Source organism: Cyprinus carpio, chromosome B3, assembly GCF_018340385.1.
Source record: "Cyprinus carpio isolate SPL01 chromosome B3, ASM1834038v1, whole genome shotgun sequence".
NCBI classification, from domain to species: domain Eukaryota; kingdom Metazoa; phylum Chordata; class Actinopteri; order Cypriniformes; family Cyprinidae; genus Cyprinus; species Cyprinus carpio.
Genome location: NC_056599.1, coordinates 39,729,204 through 39,749,979, shown reverse-complemented (window position 1 = coordinate 39,749,979; position 20,776 = coordinate 39,729,204). Strand labels below are relative to the sequence as shown.

The 20,776-nt window shown below is 36.7% G+C and overlaps 1 protein-coding gene and 1 long non-coding RNA gene across 3 annotated transcripts; both read right to left on the bottom strand.

The window, feature by feature from the left end:
- LOC109087493 lies at positions 1 to 2,228 on the bottom strand. The gene is made up of 3 exons (XM_019101682.2): positions 1,204 to 2,228; positions 636 to 952; positions 1 to 394 (listed from the first exon to the last, which is right to left on the bottom strand). The coding sequence occupies exons 1-3, from the start codon at positions 1,641 to 1,643 to the stop codon at positions 141 to 143; spliced, it is 1,011 nt and encodes a 336-aa protein (XP_018957227.2). The 5' UTR covers positions 1,644 to 2,228; the 3' UTR covers positions 1 to 140.
- A 9,397-nt stretch (positions 2,229 to 11,625) lies between these two features.
- Positions 11,626 to 18,289, bottom strand: LOC122136618. Of its 2 annotated transcripts, none has more exons than XR_006154266.1 (3): positions 18,136 to 18,289; positions 17,245 to 17,443; positions 11,626 to 11,646 (listed from the first exon to the last, which is right to left on the bottom strand). It is a non-coding gene; the product is annotated as an uncharacterized LOC122136618 (long non-coding RNA). The 2 variants fall into 2 exon arrangements; XR_006154267.1 differs by lacking the exon at positions 11,626 to 11,646 and adding an exon at positions 13,312 to 13,338.
- Between the last annotated feature and the right edge of the window lie 2,487 nt (positions 18,290 to 20,776).

Here is a 20,776-nt window from a genome sequence, read left to right as displayed (position 1 = left end):
GTGTGTGTGTGTGTGTGTGTGAGAGAGTGTGTGTGTGTGTGTGTGTGTGTGTGTGTGTGTGACAAAACATGCAGAAACAAACAACTTCACAAAAGAATTACTCAGTGATGTCACTATTAAGCTTCAACAGTAGTTGGCTCTCAAGGTCTCTCACAGGCTGCAGATGCAGGAAGACCTGTGTTGACTTTGAGTGACAGCTTCTTGATGTGAGGAAAGGAGTGGAGGAGATCCATACCTGCAGGGGACAGACATGAAAGGTACCTCTCCAGCTCTCCTACTTGTGATTTTCCCAACTCCATGGATGCAAAGAAGTCATCTTCATCAGAGAGGCTGCTGTTTGTGCTGGTGATATCATCCAAGTCGGTGTCGAGGTGATTTCTGATGTAGTCAAGGCCTGTGGCAAGAGAAATCGTTTTTCAAGATAATTAGGTCTGCACATTATTCTTACCCTTCTACTGTATAGGCTGTCAAGCTGCTGGTGTTTGACATTAAAAGCTACCTGAGTTTCTAACTATATTGCCACCCTGTGGTTTGTCACTGACACACTATAATCCTAAATGACAGTAACATTATACAGATTTATATAGGTCAATGTCTACTAGTTCATATTTGAATTGATAAACAAGTATATTTACCAGCATTTAAGATGTTCTCCTCTGTGGTCCAGGATGTTCTGAATCTTGGTAGGAGTATTGCTGCTGCAATCAGCTCAGGCTCTTTCATGACGTCTCCAAAACGTTTCTGGATCCCTTGCTGCAGGGTGTGAACAAGAGATGTACACATTTTACAAGATGACTTCAACCTCTTCAGCTTGTCCCGCAACTGGTAAAGTGTTGGCAGCAGGAGGCCCATATGCACAGATGATTCCCCTTGGAGGATATTAAGGGCCATGGCAACAGGCTTCATCACAGCAGCATACTCGACCAAAAACCCCATTTCAGCTGGATTGAACCTATAAAAGATGTAACAATAAAAAAATTACTTATAGCTATTTCTGGTACAATGTCCTTATTATGCATTGTACATGTTAAATACACAAATAAATAAAAATAAAATAAATTACATTATTTCATTCAAGTCATCCACAATTGTCACACCACCATGCAAAGAAAACTTAGTTGCTTGGATTCACCCATTAATCAGCAAGACTTTTTTTTATTATTATTATTCTTTAAAAACAAAATATAAAGCTTGTCAACTTACATCTTTATCTTTAATGCTGTGCAGACATTGCGAATTGCTTGTTCTCCTTGCTCTCGGTGAATGCGCACAATCCTTTCTACAGTGAGGAACAGGGAGCTCCAGCGTGTCTGATTGGGTCGGAGAAACTGCAGCTTGCATTCACGTTCCACTCTTTCATGAGCCATGGTTGACCTGCTGGTTTTATTCCAGAGCATGACATTTTGCAAAAGCAGACCGAGACAGCCTCTTTTAGGTTTTGTTTGCAGCTCCTCCTGCAGCAGTGGCATCAACTGTGGATATAGGATTGAGGAGATGGCATGCACACTTTTGGTGCCTTGGAAGTTGGTATTCAAGGCCTGTGTTGTCATCCAGAATAGCAGACACATCTTAATACTCCACCTCTGACTCACTCTGATCTTCTGTTGCATCATCAAGGGTGGAGTCACTTTCCTCTTGTTCATTGGTGGCTTCCTCCTCTATCTCCTCACCATATAATCGAAAGGCCTTCAGGAAATTTGAGCCGCTGTCTGTTGTCATCCTGGTCACTTTTTCCCTGATGTGGTACTCAGAATGTATTTCCTCTAATGCAGCAGCAAGGACATCAAACGTGTGCGAGCCTTTGAGCCTTATACAAGCTAATGCAGCGGAGTTTCTCTCCAGTGAGGTGTTGTCTATCCAGTGACAGGTGACACCTAAGTAGCTACGTTGTCTGGCAGATCAGCAGTCTGTTGTGGTAGCAACATAGTTCACAGCACTCAGTTTTTAATGAGTATGCTCTTCTTGTGTTTTGCAGCTTCTTGTATTCTTGTGCATAACGTTTTCCTTGTCATTACTGTATGAGGTTGCAAGGTTTCTATCAAAGTCTTGAAGGATGGCGTCTCAACCACAGGAAATGGTTGGTTGGCCTCACATACAAAATTTAGCACCATCTTGTCAAGGGTTGCTTGTGTTACCCGCCCTGGGGCAGAGAAGGCTGTGATTTTTGCATTTTTCACAGAAGTATCACTGGAAGAGGAGGACTTGCGCTTTCTGTGGTTCTCTATAAAGTCGGTGTATTTAGACAGTTTGTTTGGGTGAACCCTATGTGCATAAAAAAAAAATCTGTGAGGCTACATGGAGATCAAGACATTAAACGTGACTTATCACATCAAATTTGATTATATATATGTGTATATATATATATATATATTAGGGGTGGAATATATTACATATATATATTAGGGGTGGAACGGTACATAGGTCTCTGTTTGGTAAGTGTACCTGAATGAATTGAAAATTAAAATTAATTTGAAAATTAATTTGCTACATTTCAGATTAATATATTTGTTTTCCTTAAAATTTTAATTAACAGTAACTTAAACACTTTGCAGTTTGAATGATGTCCTGCATAAACAAAATGACGGAGTATGTTTTTATGTTTCCACTGTTCGATCGCGCCCGCGCCTCACACACACACGCACAAATATAAGTAAACACTTTGTGACTTTTCGATCGCGCCCGCGCCTCTCTCTCTCACACACACAACATACTACAGAATTGCAATCTTTACATCGCAGCCTACTTCAGAGCTAAGGTGGGGCTACAGATAAGTTGTCCCTAAAGAACCCACGTATCTAACAGTAGTTCTGCATTACATTATTTAATTTGCACTCAAGTTTTATTTATTTTTATACCGTGTAAGTTATTTTCCGTGTAAATGTATGCACCGAACCGTGACGCCCATACCATTTCGGTTCAATACAAATACATGTACCGTTCCACCCATAATATATATATATATATAGGAAATGTTTAAAACATATGTAACCTAAAAGACAAACATTCGCCTATCCACAGCAAAAAATAAAATAAATAAAAAAAGAATTTAGAAAACTTACCGCTACCGCTCAAGTTAGATGTTGAGTTTTTGAATGCTGAAATGGTCCGTTTGTTTTTGTTGCATAATTTACTCTGCTGTTTCGCGCAACTTTTACTAAGGTAAACATGCTTTCAATATGAGGCCAGGGGTGTTCCTCCTTGCCTGTGTCTGCATTGCCGATGGTTGATTTTGACATTTTTGTTTTGCTACAACTGTAAAGCTAACCCGTCCCGCCGGACGCCGCTGAGATTGAGTATGGTCACGTGACGAGACTGCACAACTACGTTTGATTGGTGAAGCAGTCACGTGGTAGAGCCTTTAGCGGAAGTCTCACTCTCTGTCAAAATAAAACAATGACGCGTAGTATATCAAAGAGGTAAAAGGAAAGGTAACGAGCTCATTGTAGCCTAATGTAGCAGAGTAATAGTACAGTTTCTTCTTCTTCACAAAATCTACTCAAGTAAAAGTAAAAAGTATAGTGATTTAAAACTACTCCTAGAAGTATAATTTTTTCAAAAACTTACGCAAGTAAATGTAACGGAGTATATGTAACTCGTTACTACCCACCTCTGTATAAAGTTTGATTTTTTCAAAAACTTACGCAAGTAAATGTAATATTCATATAGCGCTTTTAACAATACAGATTGTGACAAAGCAACTGAACAGTATTAATTAGGATAATAATTATATAATAATAATAATGCAAAAGAACACTCATTTTTCAGTTAAAGGCAGTTCATCATTGAATTCAGTGATGTCATCATCCAGCACAGTTCATTTTTTAAATAGTATCTGTGCAATCATGTTGACGATATTGCTGTAACATGAAGTGTCCCCAACTAAGCAAGCCAGAGGCGACAACGGCAAGGAACCAAAACTCCATCGGTGATAGAATGGAGAAAAAACCTTGGGAGAAAACAGTTTTCCTCTGGCCAAGATGAAAACCATCAGTTCAATTCCAAGCTGCAGCAAAATCAGATTGTGCAGAAAAATCATCTGTTTCCTGTGGTCTTGTTCCGGTGGCCGTCTAAGAGACAAGGTCTTGACTGTGGATCTGTCTCTAGGGCTCGTCTAGTTGTACTGGTCTCCTCTAAAATTCAGGGCTTGTAGAGGTCCCTCTCTAGGTGCTGATCCACCATCTGGGCTGAACACGTACTGGATCCGGGTGACTGCAGTGACCATCTGATCTGGATATAGACTGGATCTGGTGGCTACAGTTGACCTCAATAAGAATAGAGAAACAGACTAGAAAATTAGTGTAAATGCGATTCTTCTAACAATGTAGCAAGTACCATTGTGTGTTATAGGAAGTGTTTTTTCCCGGTTCCAATTTTCCTAATAAATTTATCCTAAAAATCCTTTAATAGATTTGAATATTAGAAATGTGTTAGTGGTTTATGTGAAGCCAAGTTAAAGAGGTGGTGTCTTTAATCTAGATTTTAAACTGACAGAGTTGTGTCTGCCTACTGAACCATGTCAGGTAGTTTATTTCCAGAGTTTTGGTGCTAAATAGGAAAAGGATCTCCCGCCCGCTATTGATTTTGAAATTCTAAGTATTATCAAATTGCCAGAGTTTTTAGGGCTTTATAAGTCTATACGATGTTTGAAAGGGAGCCAGTGCAGTTTTGACAGAACCGGGCTAATATGGTTATACTTCCTGGTTCTAGTAAGAACTCTAGCTGCTGCATTTTCAACTAGCTGGAGTTTGTTTATTAAGCTTGCAGAACAACCACCCAATAAAGCATTACAATAATCTAACCTTGAGGTCATGAACGCATTAATTAACGTTCTCTGCAAGGAGACTCTAAGGAGAGCAGTCCTCAGTACTATGATTCGGTCTAAATTCTGACTGGAAATCCTAACCAGATACCATTTTTCTCTAAGACGAGAATAATTATGAAGAAAATCTGAGACTTGATAGTATTAGGCACAGGGTTGGTAACCTGATCTGCAGCATTTGAGGGGGGTTTTTTTTTATGGGGTAGGTAATTAGAACTGCTGTGAATGAATTGTACTGGGGTTTAGATTAGAGAGAAGGGTTGGAAGGAAGATAAGGGGGGCCGTAACCTTTGCGGAGACAGCCTTATGCATAGATTAGCCTCTGGTGCTTAGGGAAGCATGTAGAGAAGAGGTAGAAGGAAATGATGGAGGGAGGCCAGTAAGCTTGCGTTGCGACTGATGATGCGCTGCTTGGATGTCTGCAGCGGGTGCTGTTGGCCATTGATAGGGAAAAGGAGTAGAGGAAGGGTTGGAGTAAGGTTGCTGAGCTTGAGTGGCTAGCGGAGGCAGCCTCACACTAACGTCTGCCTCCGGAGGTAGAAAGAAGGGAGCCATAGCGTGCAGCGTTGTAGCTGAAAACGCCACAGTAATTGGGTGAGAAGAGCAGTAAGCCAATGCAGTGTGAGGATCAAGCCGACTCTGGGCCATGGCCCAAACTTGCTGACAGCGTGCTGCTGTCTTGAAAGCTCAAGGGGAGCCGGAACTTCATCTTGGAAAGACAAAGTATTTTAAATGAAAAAGGAAGCTATGAGGAAGGGGAGCATGGGCTGCATTGTCAGCAGAGGCAGCCTGGACATTTAAAATCGGCCTCTGGACTAATGTCTGCTATGGGAGCTGGAGGCCACTGAAAAAAAAAGTGGGTAATTACAAATGGGAGGAAAAGCCCGAGATGTGTGGGCCTGAGTTGCAAGCGGAGTCAGCCTCATGCTTCCCGCAGCTGCTGTAGGCCATGGGAGGGAGTGGGGTTTGTGACATCCTGAAGAGCCTGTGCAGCCTGCACAGATAGCAGAGGAAGCCTCTTGCTAGCATCTGCTATGGGAGCTGGAAGTCACTGAAAAGGAAAAGGTATTAAAAATAACAGGAGGAAAAGACTGAGATGTGAGGGCATGTGTTGCGAGAGGGAAGTATAAGCAGCTTTGCGCTTGTTTCAGCTGCTGTAGTCCCATGGGGGCTTGTGATATTTGGGGGAAGATGCTGAAGAGCCTGGTAGCAGGCACTGCACAGCTAGCAAAGCAGCCTCACTCTAGCGTGTGTTACGGGAGCTGGAGACCACTGAAAAGAAAGAGAGGTTAGAAGTAGCATGGGGAAATATGAGACTTTGACAACATTTTTAAAAAAGTGATAAAATGACGATAAAGACATGCTTTTCCTCTTAACCATGCAAAAGTAGTAACAGGGGTTCCCACACCTTGAGGTTAACTTAAAACTTCTAAAAGGAACTTTCAAGGACCTGTATCTATGTATGCTTATTTTCAAAAACTTTCCAGGGCCTTGAAAAAATTTTCAGATTCCACAAACTTTCAAGGATTTCAAGGGACCCGTGGGAACCCTGTAGTAAGTACTGAAACAGCTAGCCAGGCCAAGCAGCACATCAGCTGGTAGACTTGGAAAGAGTGCCTAGCAGTTATGCACAACACATGCAAATTAGCTGCTAGTTGCACTTGTTCAATAATAATTTTAATGTTTTTTTATGATACATCTTTGTTAGTTTGCACCTTGAGGCGAGAGGGGCGGGGCCAAGAGCCATGGGAGAGGAGCAAGATGGTGGAGTTAATGAGAATGTGCGACACCTGCGTCAACTCACCGGTCTCGAGTTCCCACAGGAGGAGCTCAGGAAGGATAAAGGGAGGAGCGACGAATGTGTAAGACGAGAGAGGACCAGGCTTGGATTTTATTTTGTGTTTTGTTTCTGTTTGTGCCCGGCAGTCGTCCATGAGGGGCTGTCACACTATTTTCAGTTTTGTGTTTATTTTATTATTAAAGTTTTATTTAAATGTTCACTGGGTTCCTAGCCCTCCTGCCTCCCGACTTACGAACGTTGTTCCACCTATAATTGTAAATTTAGGTACACTATTGCAGTTATTTTCTCAAAAATCAATTTCCATCTTATCTGTTTATCCGAGTACAATGTGTGATTTAAAATACAGGTAAAAAATGCTAGTGAAAATGAATACAGAAAATGTGAATAATTTCATTGCGAGTTCTACGCAGTTTTTGTGTCATGGTTACAAATGACATCAACATCCATAATGTTATCATGTTTTATTTAAACTTTTAGCAACAAAAACAACCTACCTTTAGCGTCTTCACCTAAAAACATTATTTGCACCATGGCCTGCGCCGTTAGTGGAAAAATGCAGCCTCGCGCGCTGGCGACTGCTACAAGCATAGACATAAGTAATAGTAGTATGTGATGAGGTGTGGGATAAAAAAGAGCGTGGGAGGTCAAACGGGAGAGGGGTTGGGGTAGACACCCACTCACGGTGTTCGCTCAATTTCCCAATCACTCCACCGGCCTCGCTCCATTCCCACGGCTCTCGGCCCCGCCTCACTCGTCACATAGTATTTATGTCTATGGCTACAAGAGCTGGAGGCCTGGCTACATGTGGTGCTGCGGCCTGAAGAGCCGCGATGAAGAGTTAAGCCGAAGCGGGAAGTAAATGAGGTTATGAACTAGGGGGACGGCCGAGGCTCATTTGAGGCCTGCCGCTGCGACCCAAAGCCCGAGGAGAGCCGGGTCTTGTGCGGGACGATGGTGGTGACGAGGGAGGCGAGTTCGGGGCTTTGCTCGAACTATTGGTGGCGGCTGTGATGAAGCCTGGTGCTCGGCAGCAGTGACTGGCCGAAAAAGGAGTTAGCCTGGCCTGTAGGTTGCGACGGAGAATACAAAAAATCCCCAATACAGGACTCGTCATTGTACGGAAAAAGTTGAATCTGTGATATTATGGCCAAAGGAGCAAAGCCGAATGCCAGAAAACTGTTACAGGACAGGGGTAGGTAGACTGCACATATATACACTCACCTAAAGGATTATTAGGAACACCATACTAATACTGTGTTTGACCCCCTTTCACCTTCATAACTGCCTTAATTCTATGTGGCATTGATTCAACAAGGTGCTGAAAGCATTCTTTAGAAATGTTGGCCCATATTGATAGGATAGCATCTTGCAGTTGATGGAGATTTGTGGGATGCACATCCAGGGCACGAAGCTCCCGTTTCCACCACATCCCAAAGATGCTCTATTTGGTTGAGATCTGGTGACTGTGGGGGCCATTTTAGTACAGTGAACGCAGTGTCCATGTTCAAGAAAACCAATTTGAAATGATTCCAGCTTTGTGACATGGTGCATTATCCTGCTGGAAGTAGCCATCAGAGGATGGGTACATGGTGGGTCATAAAAGGGATGAACATGGTCAGAAAACAATGCTCAGGTAAGGCCCATGGCATTTAAAACGATGCCCAATTGGCTCACTATGGGGCCTAAAGTGTGCACCAAGAAACCATCCCCCACCACCCATTACACCACCACAAACCCACCAGCACATGCACAGTGGTAACAAGGCATGATGGATCCATGTTCTCATTCTGTTTACGCCAAATTCTGACTCTACTCTAACTGAATGTCTCAACAGAAATCGAGACTCATCAGACCAGGCAACATTTTTCCAGTCTTCAACTGTCCAATTTTGGTGAGCTCGTGCAAATTGTAGCCTCTTTTTCCTATTTGTAGTGGAGATGAGTGGTACCCGGTGGGGTCTTCTGCTTGTTGTAGCCCATCCGCCTCAAGTGTTGTGCATGTTGTGGCTTCACAAATGCTTTGCTTCATACCTCAGTTTGTAACGAGTGGTTATTTCAATCAAAGTTGCTCTTTCTATCGCTTGATCAAGTCGGGCCCATTCTCCTCTGACCTCTAGCATCAACAAGGCATTTTTCGCCCACAGGACTGCCGCATACTGGATGTTTTTTCCCTTTTCACACCTTCTTTGTAAACCCTAGAAATGGTTTGTGCGTGAAAATCCTAGTAAACTGAGCAGATTGTGAAAATACTCAGACCGGCCCGTTCTGGCACCAACAACCATGCCACGCTCAAAATTGCTTAAATCTCCTTTCCTTTCCCATTCTGACATTCAGTTTGGAGTTCAGGAGATTGTCCTTGACCAGGACCACACCCCTAAATGCATTGAAGCACCTGCCATGTGATTGGTTGATTAGATAATTGCATTAATGAAAAATGAACAGGTGTTCCTAATAATCCTTTAGGTGATGTACGTACGTATTGTGCTAGTTAGGATGGTTAGCTAAACGAGTTGTTTGATTATCTGATCGAGCTCCTCCCAAACCTTGTTAATAAAACATAATTAAAAAATTGTGTCTGATTGGTCTAAATGTTACACTTCTATGATGTTTCATCAGCAATTCAGTTCTCTATTATAGGTCAGTGGTGTAAACTTATAATAATGAATTACTACAGTAAAGTGGACATAACAGACACATGCATGCAGCAGCCAGAAAGTCCTCAAGACACATCAGAATTTTAGCCCCAGGGCTTGTTTAAATGCCCAGGTTCAGATACCCATCCCTTCTTACAAGAGAAGAAAATAAGGAACAGTTTGCAAAGCTACATGTCATATATTTGCATCTGGGTTTTTCCGAATACATCATATGTGGAAGATAACTAGTAATTTTAAAAAAAACAACAGTGAAGAAAAGGGGGGGGTTTTTTAAAGGTAAAAAGAAAAAAAAACAATTAAAAAAAAATCTCAGCTCTCTTAAAAGTGATTACAGTGCCTCTTCAGCTGCCCCGAACAAATAACATTTTGTGAAAAACTTCTACTTTTTTCCTTCATAAAAGATACAGCAAACTAGAAGTGGACACATGCATAATAAGACAATTGAACGTAATATGAAACTCATAAGAAAAATACAATGATGAAGCAAACTGATAAAACATTTTGACATTGTTCTTTGACGAGGAACTCTATCTTTGAGTTGAGTCTGAATCTCAGTTGAATCTGGTTTTTTTGATGATGATGATCTTTATTCACTCAGTAAACTTTAGATAATGTTTCTTTGTCATGTCACTTCTAATGACAGATTTATGCAGATGATATTTTATTGCTTGATGCATTATTGTGTCGCATGTGATGACATGACATCAGACCTTAAAGTGATGTATCTGATGATCTACTTACTGTGAATGTTTTTTGTATGTCAGTGTAGAGCAGATGAATGATCAAAACACTTCCCACAGTCAGTGCAGTGATACGGTTTTTTCTCCAGTGTGAATCCTCTCGTGACTGAATCTCTTGTCACAGTGTGAACCCTTACAAGGTTTTTTTTCTCCAGTGTGAATCCTCTGGTGCTGTTTTAAATTTTCAGCTGAAGTAAAAGTCTTTTCACACTCAAATTACATGTACTCCTACAGCAGTATGTATTTTCTGATGTTCCTTCAAACACTTTATAAAAGTGAAAAACTCTTTCCACACACGACATGAATGTGGCTTCTCCTTTGTATGAACTTTCAAGTGTTTGTTCAGTATTGAAGCCCACATAAATGTTTTCCCGCATTGATCACATGTGTGCCACTTCCCTCCAGGGTGGCTATTCAAGTGATCCTTAAGGTTTGCTGATTATGTAAAACTCTTCCCACATTGATCACAAGTGAACGGTTTCTCTCCAGTATGAACTCTCGTAAGGTTTCCTTTTATTGTGAATCTCTTTCCCGCACTGATCACATGAGTGTGGGTTTCTCTCCAGTGTGGATCCTTTCATGCTGTTTTTAAACTGTCCTGCTAAAGTCTTTTCACACTCAAAGTACATGTACTCTCTCAAAGCAGTATGTATTTCCTGATGTTCCTTCAAACTTTGTAGACGTGAAAACTCTCTTCCACACAATGACATGAATGTGTCCTTCTCCTTTGTATGAACTTTCAAGTGTCTGTTCAGTATTGAAGCCCGCATAAATGTTTTTAGCCGCATTGATCACATGCATACGGTTTCTCTCTCCAGTGTGGATGTTCATGTGATCCTTAAGGTTTTGCTGATTGTGTAAAAACTCTTCCCACATTGATCACAAGTGAACGGTTTTTTCTCTCCAGGTTTTTCCTCCAGAGTGAATCCTCTCATGCTGTTTTTTAAACTGTTTGCTGAAGTAAAGTCTTTTCACACTCAAAGGTACCATGTACTCTCTCACACCAGTATGTATTTTCTGATGTTCCTTCAAACTTTGTAGACGTGAAAAACTCTTTCCACACAAATGACATGAATGTGTCTTCTCCTTTGTATGAACTTTCAAGTGTCTGTTCAGTGCTGAATGCCACATAAATGTTTTACCACATTGATCACATGGATACGGGTTCTCTCCAGTGTGGATGTTCATGTGCTCCTTAAGGTTTGCTGATTGTGTGAAACTCTTCCCACATTGATCACAAGTGAATGGTTTCTCTCCAGTATGAACTCTCATGTGTACTGTAAGGTTTCCTTTTATTGTGAATCTCTTCCCGCACTGATAACATGAGTGTGGTTTCTCTCCAGTGTAGATCTTCTCATGTGTTTTTACGTGACCTGAATCACTGAATCTCTTGTCACAGTGTAAACACTTGTAAGGTTTTTCTCCAGAGTGTATCCTCTCATGCTGTTTTAAACTGTTTGCTGGAGTAAAAGTCTTTTCACACTCAATGCACATGTACTCTCTCACACCAGTATGCATTTTCTGAATGTTTTTTTTTTTTTTTTTTTTTTTTGTGAGACTTTTTTTTTTTTTTTTTTTTTTTTTGAGACGGAGTCTCGCTCTGTCGCCCAGGCTTTATTGTGCTTCTGCAGGACTAAAGCACACACAAACACAAAAACTTACCACATTGATCACAAGTTAATGGTTTCTCTCCAGTGTGGATTATCTCATGTGTTTTCAGGATTCCTGACCAATTGGGTCTCTTTTCACAGTGTGAACACTCATGGTTTGAGAGCAACTCAACACAACGTTTTCTCCACAACGTCACTAAAAATTTTGGTAACTTTGAAGTATTTTCATAAACTATGCGACTTGGAAACTTTCAATGAATGAGGAACATTGTTCTTCAAATGATTAATGTTAAAACATTATAGGAACAAATCTCATGTTTCTGTAGGGAGAACTAATACATTTATTTGATCAACTACACAATTAATTTTGTTGCAAAAAGTGTCTACAATTATTTGTGGCTTCATTCTAAATCAGAGGTTTTCAAACTGGGGTACAAGGAAGTGATGGAGGGGGTATGTGAATAAAATACTGAAATGTGCCAGTTTTTTAAATTATATTGGCCGCCTAACATTCAACTGAGCATGTTGTTTCTCGCAGGCAAAATATAGTGTCACTATTTTGTGGTCAAAAAGTGCACCTGCTGCTCAGTGTAAACAGAGTGTAAACAGTGAGTGATGTTGTGGCAGGTGTGATGGGGTGTGCACTCAACTATGGAATATAAAAGAGGAATAAAATATAAGATAATGTGCAAATAGGTAAACAAATGTAATTGCACTGTTTGCCCACATCAACCCTCTACGGACACGGACACCTTAGCAATTGAATCGCCATTGGCTAGTAAATTTTTTAGTTTATTACCTAGACTGAGTGTGATAATGTTTCTGTTTTTTTTTTGTTTTTTATTTCATATATATATGATCCTTTAGAAATCATTCTATTATGATTATTTATTATAGTTGTTGGAAGTTGTTCTGCTTAATATTTTTTCAGAACATGTGATACTCTTTTAGGATACTTTGATGAATAAAAAGTAAATAATAAAAAAAAAGAAGCTAAGTTTTTAAAATATAAATATTTTGTAATAACAATATACACTACAGTAATTTATTTTTTTTTCTTTCCTTTTTTTAAATAAAATCAATACTTTTATTCAGCAAGGATGTGTTAAATTGATAAAAAGTGATAGTAAAGAAAATATATTATTAGGATATATATTATTAGAATTTTTTTTTTGAATAAATGCAGTTCCTTTTTAACCTTTTATTCATCAAATATATATTTAGACAGCAGAACTGTTTCCAACACTCATAATAAATCAGAATATTAGAAAGATTTCTAAATGATCAGGTGATAGACTGGATGTTACATGTGACACTGAAGGCTGGAGTAATGAATGCTGAACATTCAGCTTTGCCTCACAGGAATAAATTATTTTTTTTAAAGTATATTGCAAATAGAAAACTATTATTTTAAGTTGTAATAAATATTTCACAATATTACTGTTTTTTTCTGTATTTTTGAATCAAAATAAATTGCAGGCTTGATGAGCAGAAGAGACTTCTTTCAAAAACAGTAAAAATAGTAATGTTTCCCAAACTTTTGACCTGTACTATATATATATATATTAGATATATATATAATCGATATATATATATATAATATATTATATATTATATAATAGTATATATACACACATTATATATATAAAATTTATATATAATTTAACACACACAATACATTTGTAAACTGGTGCTTTTTTGGTCATTCAGTGTTTCTGTAAAAAAACAAAAAAACAAAAAAAACAATTGGAAACAAAATAAACATTCCTGATACGAATGCATTTCACACCTGAATTAAACGTTGTCAAAAGTTATCAACCAATCAGATTTCAAAGATGGATCTTTCTTTACAATTTAATACTACTTAGTCATAATAATCAAATAAATCAATCGGGTGCTTGGATGATTTGAAAATAACCTAGTTTAACAGTTTGGTCAAACCTCTCTGAATGATTTATCTAAACACAAAAAAAAAGCATATGAAGTTCTTGTGGTCATACATGTATTGTGTACTTGCATTGATACACTGTAAAAAAAAGTCTGTAGTTTTTACAAAATAATTTTGGCAGCTGTGGTTGCCAGAATACTTTTGTAAAAAATACAGAAAAACTGGTAAACACAATTACGGCCAAAAAACTGTCAAATTTTACAGTCACCTGTAAAAAAAAGTCCTGTAGTTTTTTACAAAATAATTTTGGCAGCTGGGTCGCCAGAAATACTTTTTGTAAAAAATACAGAAAAACTGTTAAACCACAATTACGGCCAAAAACTGTAAATTTTACAGTACACTGAAAAAAAAGTCTGTAGTTTTTTTACAAAATAATTTTGGCAGCTGGGGTTGCCAGAATACTTTTGTAAAAATACAGGAAAAACTGTACACACAATTACTGCCAAAAACTGGTAAATTTTACAGTATAAAACTGTTATTTACAAACAAGAAAATTTGAATGTAAAACCATGGTAAATTCAACAACGCACACTGCTATTAAAATCTGTTTTTGTACCTTCCAACATACTGACCCAACCACCATAATAATGCAGGTGGTAAAAGAAAAGCCACATTAAGAATCGAAGTTCTCACAAGTAGCTTCGCCACAAAGCGAAGTTTTATATTACATATATAGAAGGTGCACAAGGGGGTCACAAAGTCATTCAGGCAAACACAAAAACACCATCTGGTGACACACGATACTTAAACAAATTCCATAAACTTTCATTAAACAGCAGAATGTAACATAAAGCCCAAATGTACAACTGATAACAAAATATTTTTAATTTATTACCTGTAAAGTTTTTTTTTTTTTTTTTTTTTTTTTTTTTTTTTTTTTTTTTTTTTTTTTTTTTTTTTTTTTTTTTTTTTTTTTTTTTTTTTTTTTTTTTTTTTTTTTTTTTTTTTTTTTTTTTTTTTTTTTTTTTTTTTTTTTTTTTTTTTTTTTTTTTTTTTTTTTTTTTTTTTTGATTTTTTTTTTTTTTTTTTTTTTTTTTTTTTTTTTTTTTTTTTTTTTTTTTTTTTTTTTTTTTTTTTTTTTTTTTTTTTTTTTTTTTTTTTTTTTTTTTTTGATTTTTTTAAACAAATAACTTTTTCAAATGTGAGCGTCACACAGGGTAATTCTGGAATATCATTTACAGTTTTAAACGAAAATACTTTGACTGTAAATTATGGGGATCTTGTTTACAGTTTGGGGATGAAAAATTTTTTGATTTTTCCTTTTTTTATTTCTAAAAACTGTAAAATTAACAGCCATTTTACTGTAAAATTACATGAAAATGTGGGGGGTCTGGATTAGATCTTTTACAGTTTTTCCCTGTATATAGTACAGGAACTTCCTTTTACCTATTAACTACTTTTTTTTTTTGTACGTTTTTACAAAATTGTACAGTTAAAAATGACACTGATTTTTTTACAGTGTACAATATGCTACAAACAAATAGCCTAAATTATAAAACAATATTATTATAATTGTAGCCATATTTTTTTAGATATATAGATGGGCAACCTCTCAGGTTTCACAATTTATTTTATTTTTTTGTGTGGAAAAAAATGTATTACCTCAATTTGCATCGTTTCATCAATCATGCTAAAAATTAGTCTACAGCATAAACTTGTAAAGTGACATACATACTTTTATTTGTATTTTTAAAAAACCACAGACTAAAACTTTAGTTTTTTTACAATATTTGCATGTCAAATTAACAAAATTTGTTTTTGTTATGAGTATTACAGTATTTCTCTGTTTTTTTGATACCAATAATTTGTAATTTTAACAAATAATTTTGATTTACAATCACATATGTTATTGTAAATATAACAAAATACTTATGTTTAATAGTTTACAAAAATTCCCACTGTGAATTAAACAAAAAAATTATGTTTTGGGTTTACAATATCTTTTCTGTTATGTCATGGATTTTTACTCATAGGATAGTTTTTCTGTAAATTTCAACGGTCATTTTTTTTACAGTGATATGAAGTTCTTGTGGTCATACATGTATTGTGTACTTGCATTGATCTGGAGACCACATATAACACTATAATGAATTTTTCTTATTTGTCATACACTATATTATATTATATTATTATATTATATTATATTATACGTGTTCAATGCATTTACAGTCAATGTAATAACATGTAACTGTCATATAACTGTATATTCACTGTTTTAGAGAAGAGTGCCATTGAGCTAATATGAAGTGGGTTCTCATGGGAAAAAAAACTAAAATCAGAACTGAATACAAACACTGGATAAAAAATTTATAAAAATAATAAAAATAAAATCTCCCAATAAATGTCCAAACAGCAAAGCTATCAGAACATTTATTGTGAACATATCTTGCATCATTTATATCTATTTTTGCAGTTGATGTTGATTCGATAGGAATTGTTTCTTATTACTGCCATCATACCAACTGAGAAATTACTGGAATGACTAAAATAATGCGCAGTACAAGCACAATTTAACCGGTGCGAATGAGACGTGTGTGAGAGAGAAGGGGTCGTCAGAGAGAAGAGAGTGAGAATGTACGGCTGACGTTATTGCATGTGCCGCTGGTAACAAAAAATGATCGGCTCGAAATCGGAAAGAGGTGAGACTGATAGTGACGGGTGGTCAATAATGGGGGATAATGATGGGGTCGGCCAATTCTGATCCCTGGCCGATCGATCGGTGCATCTCTATTAATAAGAACAATAGAAAACGCACTAAGGATTAATGAGCTACTAAATTCATGAATATTAATCAGGTTGTGTGCGTTTGCTCGAACTGATTTGCTGAAATCAATACAGGGATGATATTAGGTGAGCGTCAGCCAATAAGATTGTCGTTTGCGCATTAGTTCCGCCCACTACTGGAAAACCCAACAGTTCTTAAAAGCTGAAGAATTCCAAAGGAACATCATTATTTTGACAGGAAAAAACAACAAAGAATATTGTTTACATGTAGCACGTCAATTCTCTCTCTCTCTCTGCGTGTGTGTGAGACAAAGCAATGGCGAGTCGTGCACCTTCACACGAAAGTTTACGGTACGTCAAATACAGGTGCGCTGCGCATCCATTTAGATCAACTGAAAAATAGCACCGATCGCTTGATGGCCAGTGAAACTCTGAAAAACTCAGTCAGTGTGTTCGGTGAGTGAAAATGTCTGTCCTGAGTTTGTATTTGTGTCTGTAATAAACTCACTGCTGAGTAAAATCTGAGAATTTATTAGCCATTGGTGAATATTAAATATCATGACATAATTCATAGTTTAGTTTTAGTGGGTTATGATTTTGTTTTATATTTGTGTTTTTTGGTTGGAATTTATCGTTCTGTGGTAATGTAGAGGATGTTGAAGCAGGCGTGACTCTTACACGGGATGTGCGCTCCATTATGGAATATAAGAGAGGGATAATGGCAAATATGTACTCGTTTTTAAAATATGTTGTGACTAGTGTGAGAGAGGTGGTATGCAGAAGTGTTATTGAGTGCAGTGGATGACTGCATGTGGAAAGTTTGTGTGAAAATTTTGTGGACCATTGATCTAGATTATTGAACAGCTATAAATATTGTTTATATTACAACAAACACCTAAATCTGCTTGATGCTTTATAACCTAATGAAGGATCAATAATAAACACCAACCTGTTTGTTCTTCAGTGTATTTAATTCTGCAGTGTTCTGGATCTCTCCTCTTCTCTCTGTCCTCTGTAATAAACTCACTCTTTGCAGATTTCAGCTCTTCCTGCTCGTCTTCACTTGTGAATTGATGGGAATATTCCAGCATTTATTGGTGAAATAAATGTGTGATTGTTGTGGGAGGAGTTTCACTGAACATCAATTTCTGTAAGTGAAGCAGATTTGCCCAAATCATCAATAAATCAGTTAACTTTTTTAAAACTAATTCAGACATTTAAGTATTTATGTAAGTGAAGCAGATGTCCTCCTAATTCTATATTTGAAGAGACCAGAGCTTTACAAATATAGTGTTGTCTCTTTGTAAATCATTATATTACTATATTAAAAGTAACAGCGTCAATGCAAAAAACACATCAATTTAAAATGTTCATTCAGTAACTGCAATCTCATATGTGGTAATTCACACATTCTATGCATTTCTGTTCTGTCTGTCTTTCTATTGTTCACATTTTTATCCTTTTTTTTTTTTTGCCCCGTACATACAATAAGATATCTATATTAGTAAATATAAAAGAATATATTCTAAATCCATCCAAATATAGACAGCAGTAATGAAAAAGAATAATAAATAAAGCATGAAAAACAGAAATTTGACAACACCCATCCTTATTAAATACAGGTACATAACTACATTAGAGCATATCACATCTAAAAAATTTTTGCTTTATCTAAAAACTAAATTCACATTAATAAAGAAATTAAATTATTAACACATTATATAGTTTAACTGAAAGTGATTATAAAATGTCCTTTAAACAGAAAGAGTACCACAAACTTAAATTGTAATGCTTAATGTTTCATAGCATTGTTAATGAAGAATTAAGAATAAACACCAACCTGTTTGTTGTTCAGTATCTTCAGTGTGTTTGATTCTGCAGGGTTCTGGATCTCTCATCTTCTCTCTGTCCTCTTTAATAAAAATCACTCTTTGCAGATTTCAGCTCTTCCTGATGTTTTGATGCTCGTCTTCACTTGTGAACTGATGGAGATATTCCAGCATTTATTGCTGAATTACTGTGGGAGGAGCTTTGTGATTATGCTGTTGATGTGGTTGGTGTTTGGATGGGGGTGAATCACAGCATGTAAGGAGCTATCTGCCAAAATAAAATAAAAACATATCACTTCCTGCAGATCGTTTTCACAGCACAATATAATTAATGTATTTTTTTTTTCTTTTTAAATAATGTTAAGACAAATAGTTGAAAACATAAACACAGAAATGCATCTACAGACTGGTACCAGCATGTACCCTCAGTATTGTCACCAGATCTCCTGTAAATTGCCACTTAAAGCTCCTTTCATTGAAGACATCAGCATAATAAATGAGGTGAAAACAGGAACTATTGACATGAAATAAAGAGTCTTTTTAGCAGCTCCGTTAATATTGATGAGCCTCAGACGATCAACACTCATTCAACAAGACATTCAGATCATCAGCAGATCATCTCACTTTATTCCGACTGTTTGCTGATAGAAACACATTATTTGAGTCGGGATTTATGATAAAATCCTACAAGTGTTCGAATGAAATATATTGTTATTTCTCGCAATGTGACATGGATAAAACATCAATAATACAAAAATGCTAACAATCAGGTAAATACCTATAAACAACACCATAGCCTGACATGTCCATATGAATAATCTAGTTTGGTTTTCTACTAACTACAGTTATGCAGTAAAGTAATTAGATAATTAACATTTGACAGTTTTTCGTGTAGGCTACATAAACTGACAATGATCATAAAACTTTCAAAAATTAAAATATGTTTTCTTGTGTCAGACTTCATTAATATTTATCTATATTCACATTTATGAATAGATTAAGAATAGAAATTTCCCTCATTAGGCTCATTACAGAGACAACATGTTTAGAAGTTATATATATTTCAATTTCAACAGCATAATCTGCCCGTGATTTGGTGCTACAGCCCTGTTTGTGCAAATATAATGTAGCTACAATAAAGAAAAGTAACGAAAAATAGAAGTATAAAAAAATGTAAAATCTCTTATAAAAAAGTATTATAAAATGTAAAAATGAGTGTCCTGCAGGTGGCAACAGATCTTTATTCAAACACTCAGCGTCAAAAAACCCCGCCAATAATAACCAATAGCAGAGTCTTTTTAGGAGAGCAGCTCACGGTATTTCGCATAGGCATTCACTGAGGCTACGTCCACTCCAAGCCAGAGCTTTCCCTATCCGATATCTTTTTTTTCCTCGTCTCAAGAAATATCTGTGTCCACAAGAAACCACAAAACGATGTAACATACATGCCAGACCAGCATGTGGTGCTGTAATTCTGCCACAGAGATACACTAAAAACGGAGAAGAAGACTTGGACTATGCACATAAACCTTACGTGCGGTATACAAAACGAACATGGAACAATACATTTATTAATCAGTGTTAATGTTAATTAATAAAAAGACAATCGTTCAATGTTTGTTCATGTTTTTGTTGCGGTTATGTGCCGTAGCAGTGTCTGACTGGGGCAAGACGTGGGCTGATGACGTCATCGTTTCAGAAAATATGCGGACTCGCTGTCCACATGAAAACGCAAAGGCGGCGTTTTCAGATTTATTCACTCTGGGACCTAGTTTCTAAAAATATCGGTTTCACTCTCCCAAAACGCCGGATCCGTGTGGACGAAATGCCTAAACGATACAAAATTTATGCGTATACAGCGAAACGTGTCTCCATGTGGACAGGGCCTAAATTTCAGGGGTTTTATTACCACGACGTAAAATGGACGTTTCATGTAAGGAAAATCTGAGGAATTAATTCAGACAATTTTGTGAGTTTTATGCCATTTTATTTCTATACTTTTGACATTTTTGGCAAATCAAAACTGTTAGTTTTTAATATATATATATATATATATATATATATATATATATATAAATATATATATACTAAAACAGAGACTGGTAGGATTACATTGAGCCTATAATGAGCCACGTGAGAGATCCATAGATAAATGTTAATATAGCGAAATATTAATCAAATATGACACTGAAATCATTCAAACATTGCTTTGTGGTGCTCTTATTTGAAGATGTTTTATTGTCCTTGATTGTTTCTGTACAAAACTTTATCAGGTTAATGATCTTGCTTCATTGCAATGCATAGTTATTAGAAAATCAAACTATTTAGATTAGACATGCATATTATGGTGCTTTACAGCAGTTATTTACCTGTTTGTTTTTGTATTATGTTTTCTAAATATTGTGAGAAATTGGCTTTTATCATATATCTTGACTCAAACAATAGGTTTCTAGCAGATCCTGAATGTCTTGTTGAATGAGTGTTGATGGTCTGAGACTCATCAATATTAACAGAGCTGCTGAAAAGACTCTTTATTTCATGTCAATAGTTCAGTTTTCACCTCATTTAATGCTGATGTCTTCAGATCATCTGTAAATTGTCACTTAAAGCTAAAAAAGCGTCAAAGGCTTGGAAGTGGTTATTTTAACAGAA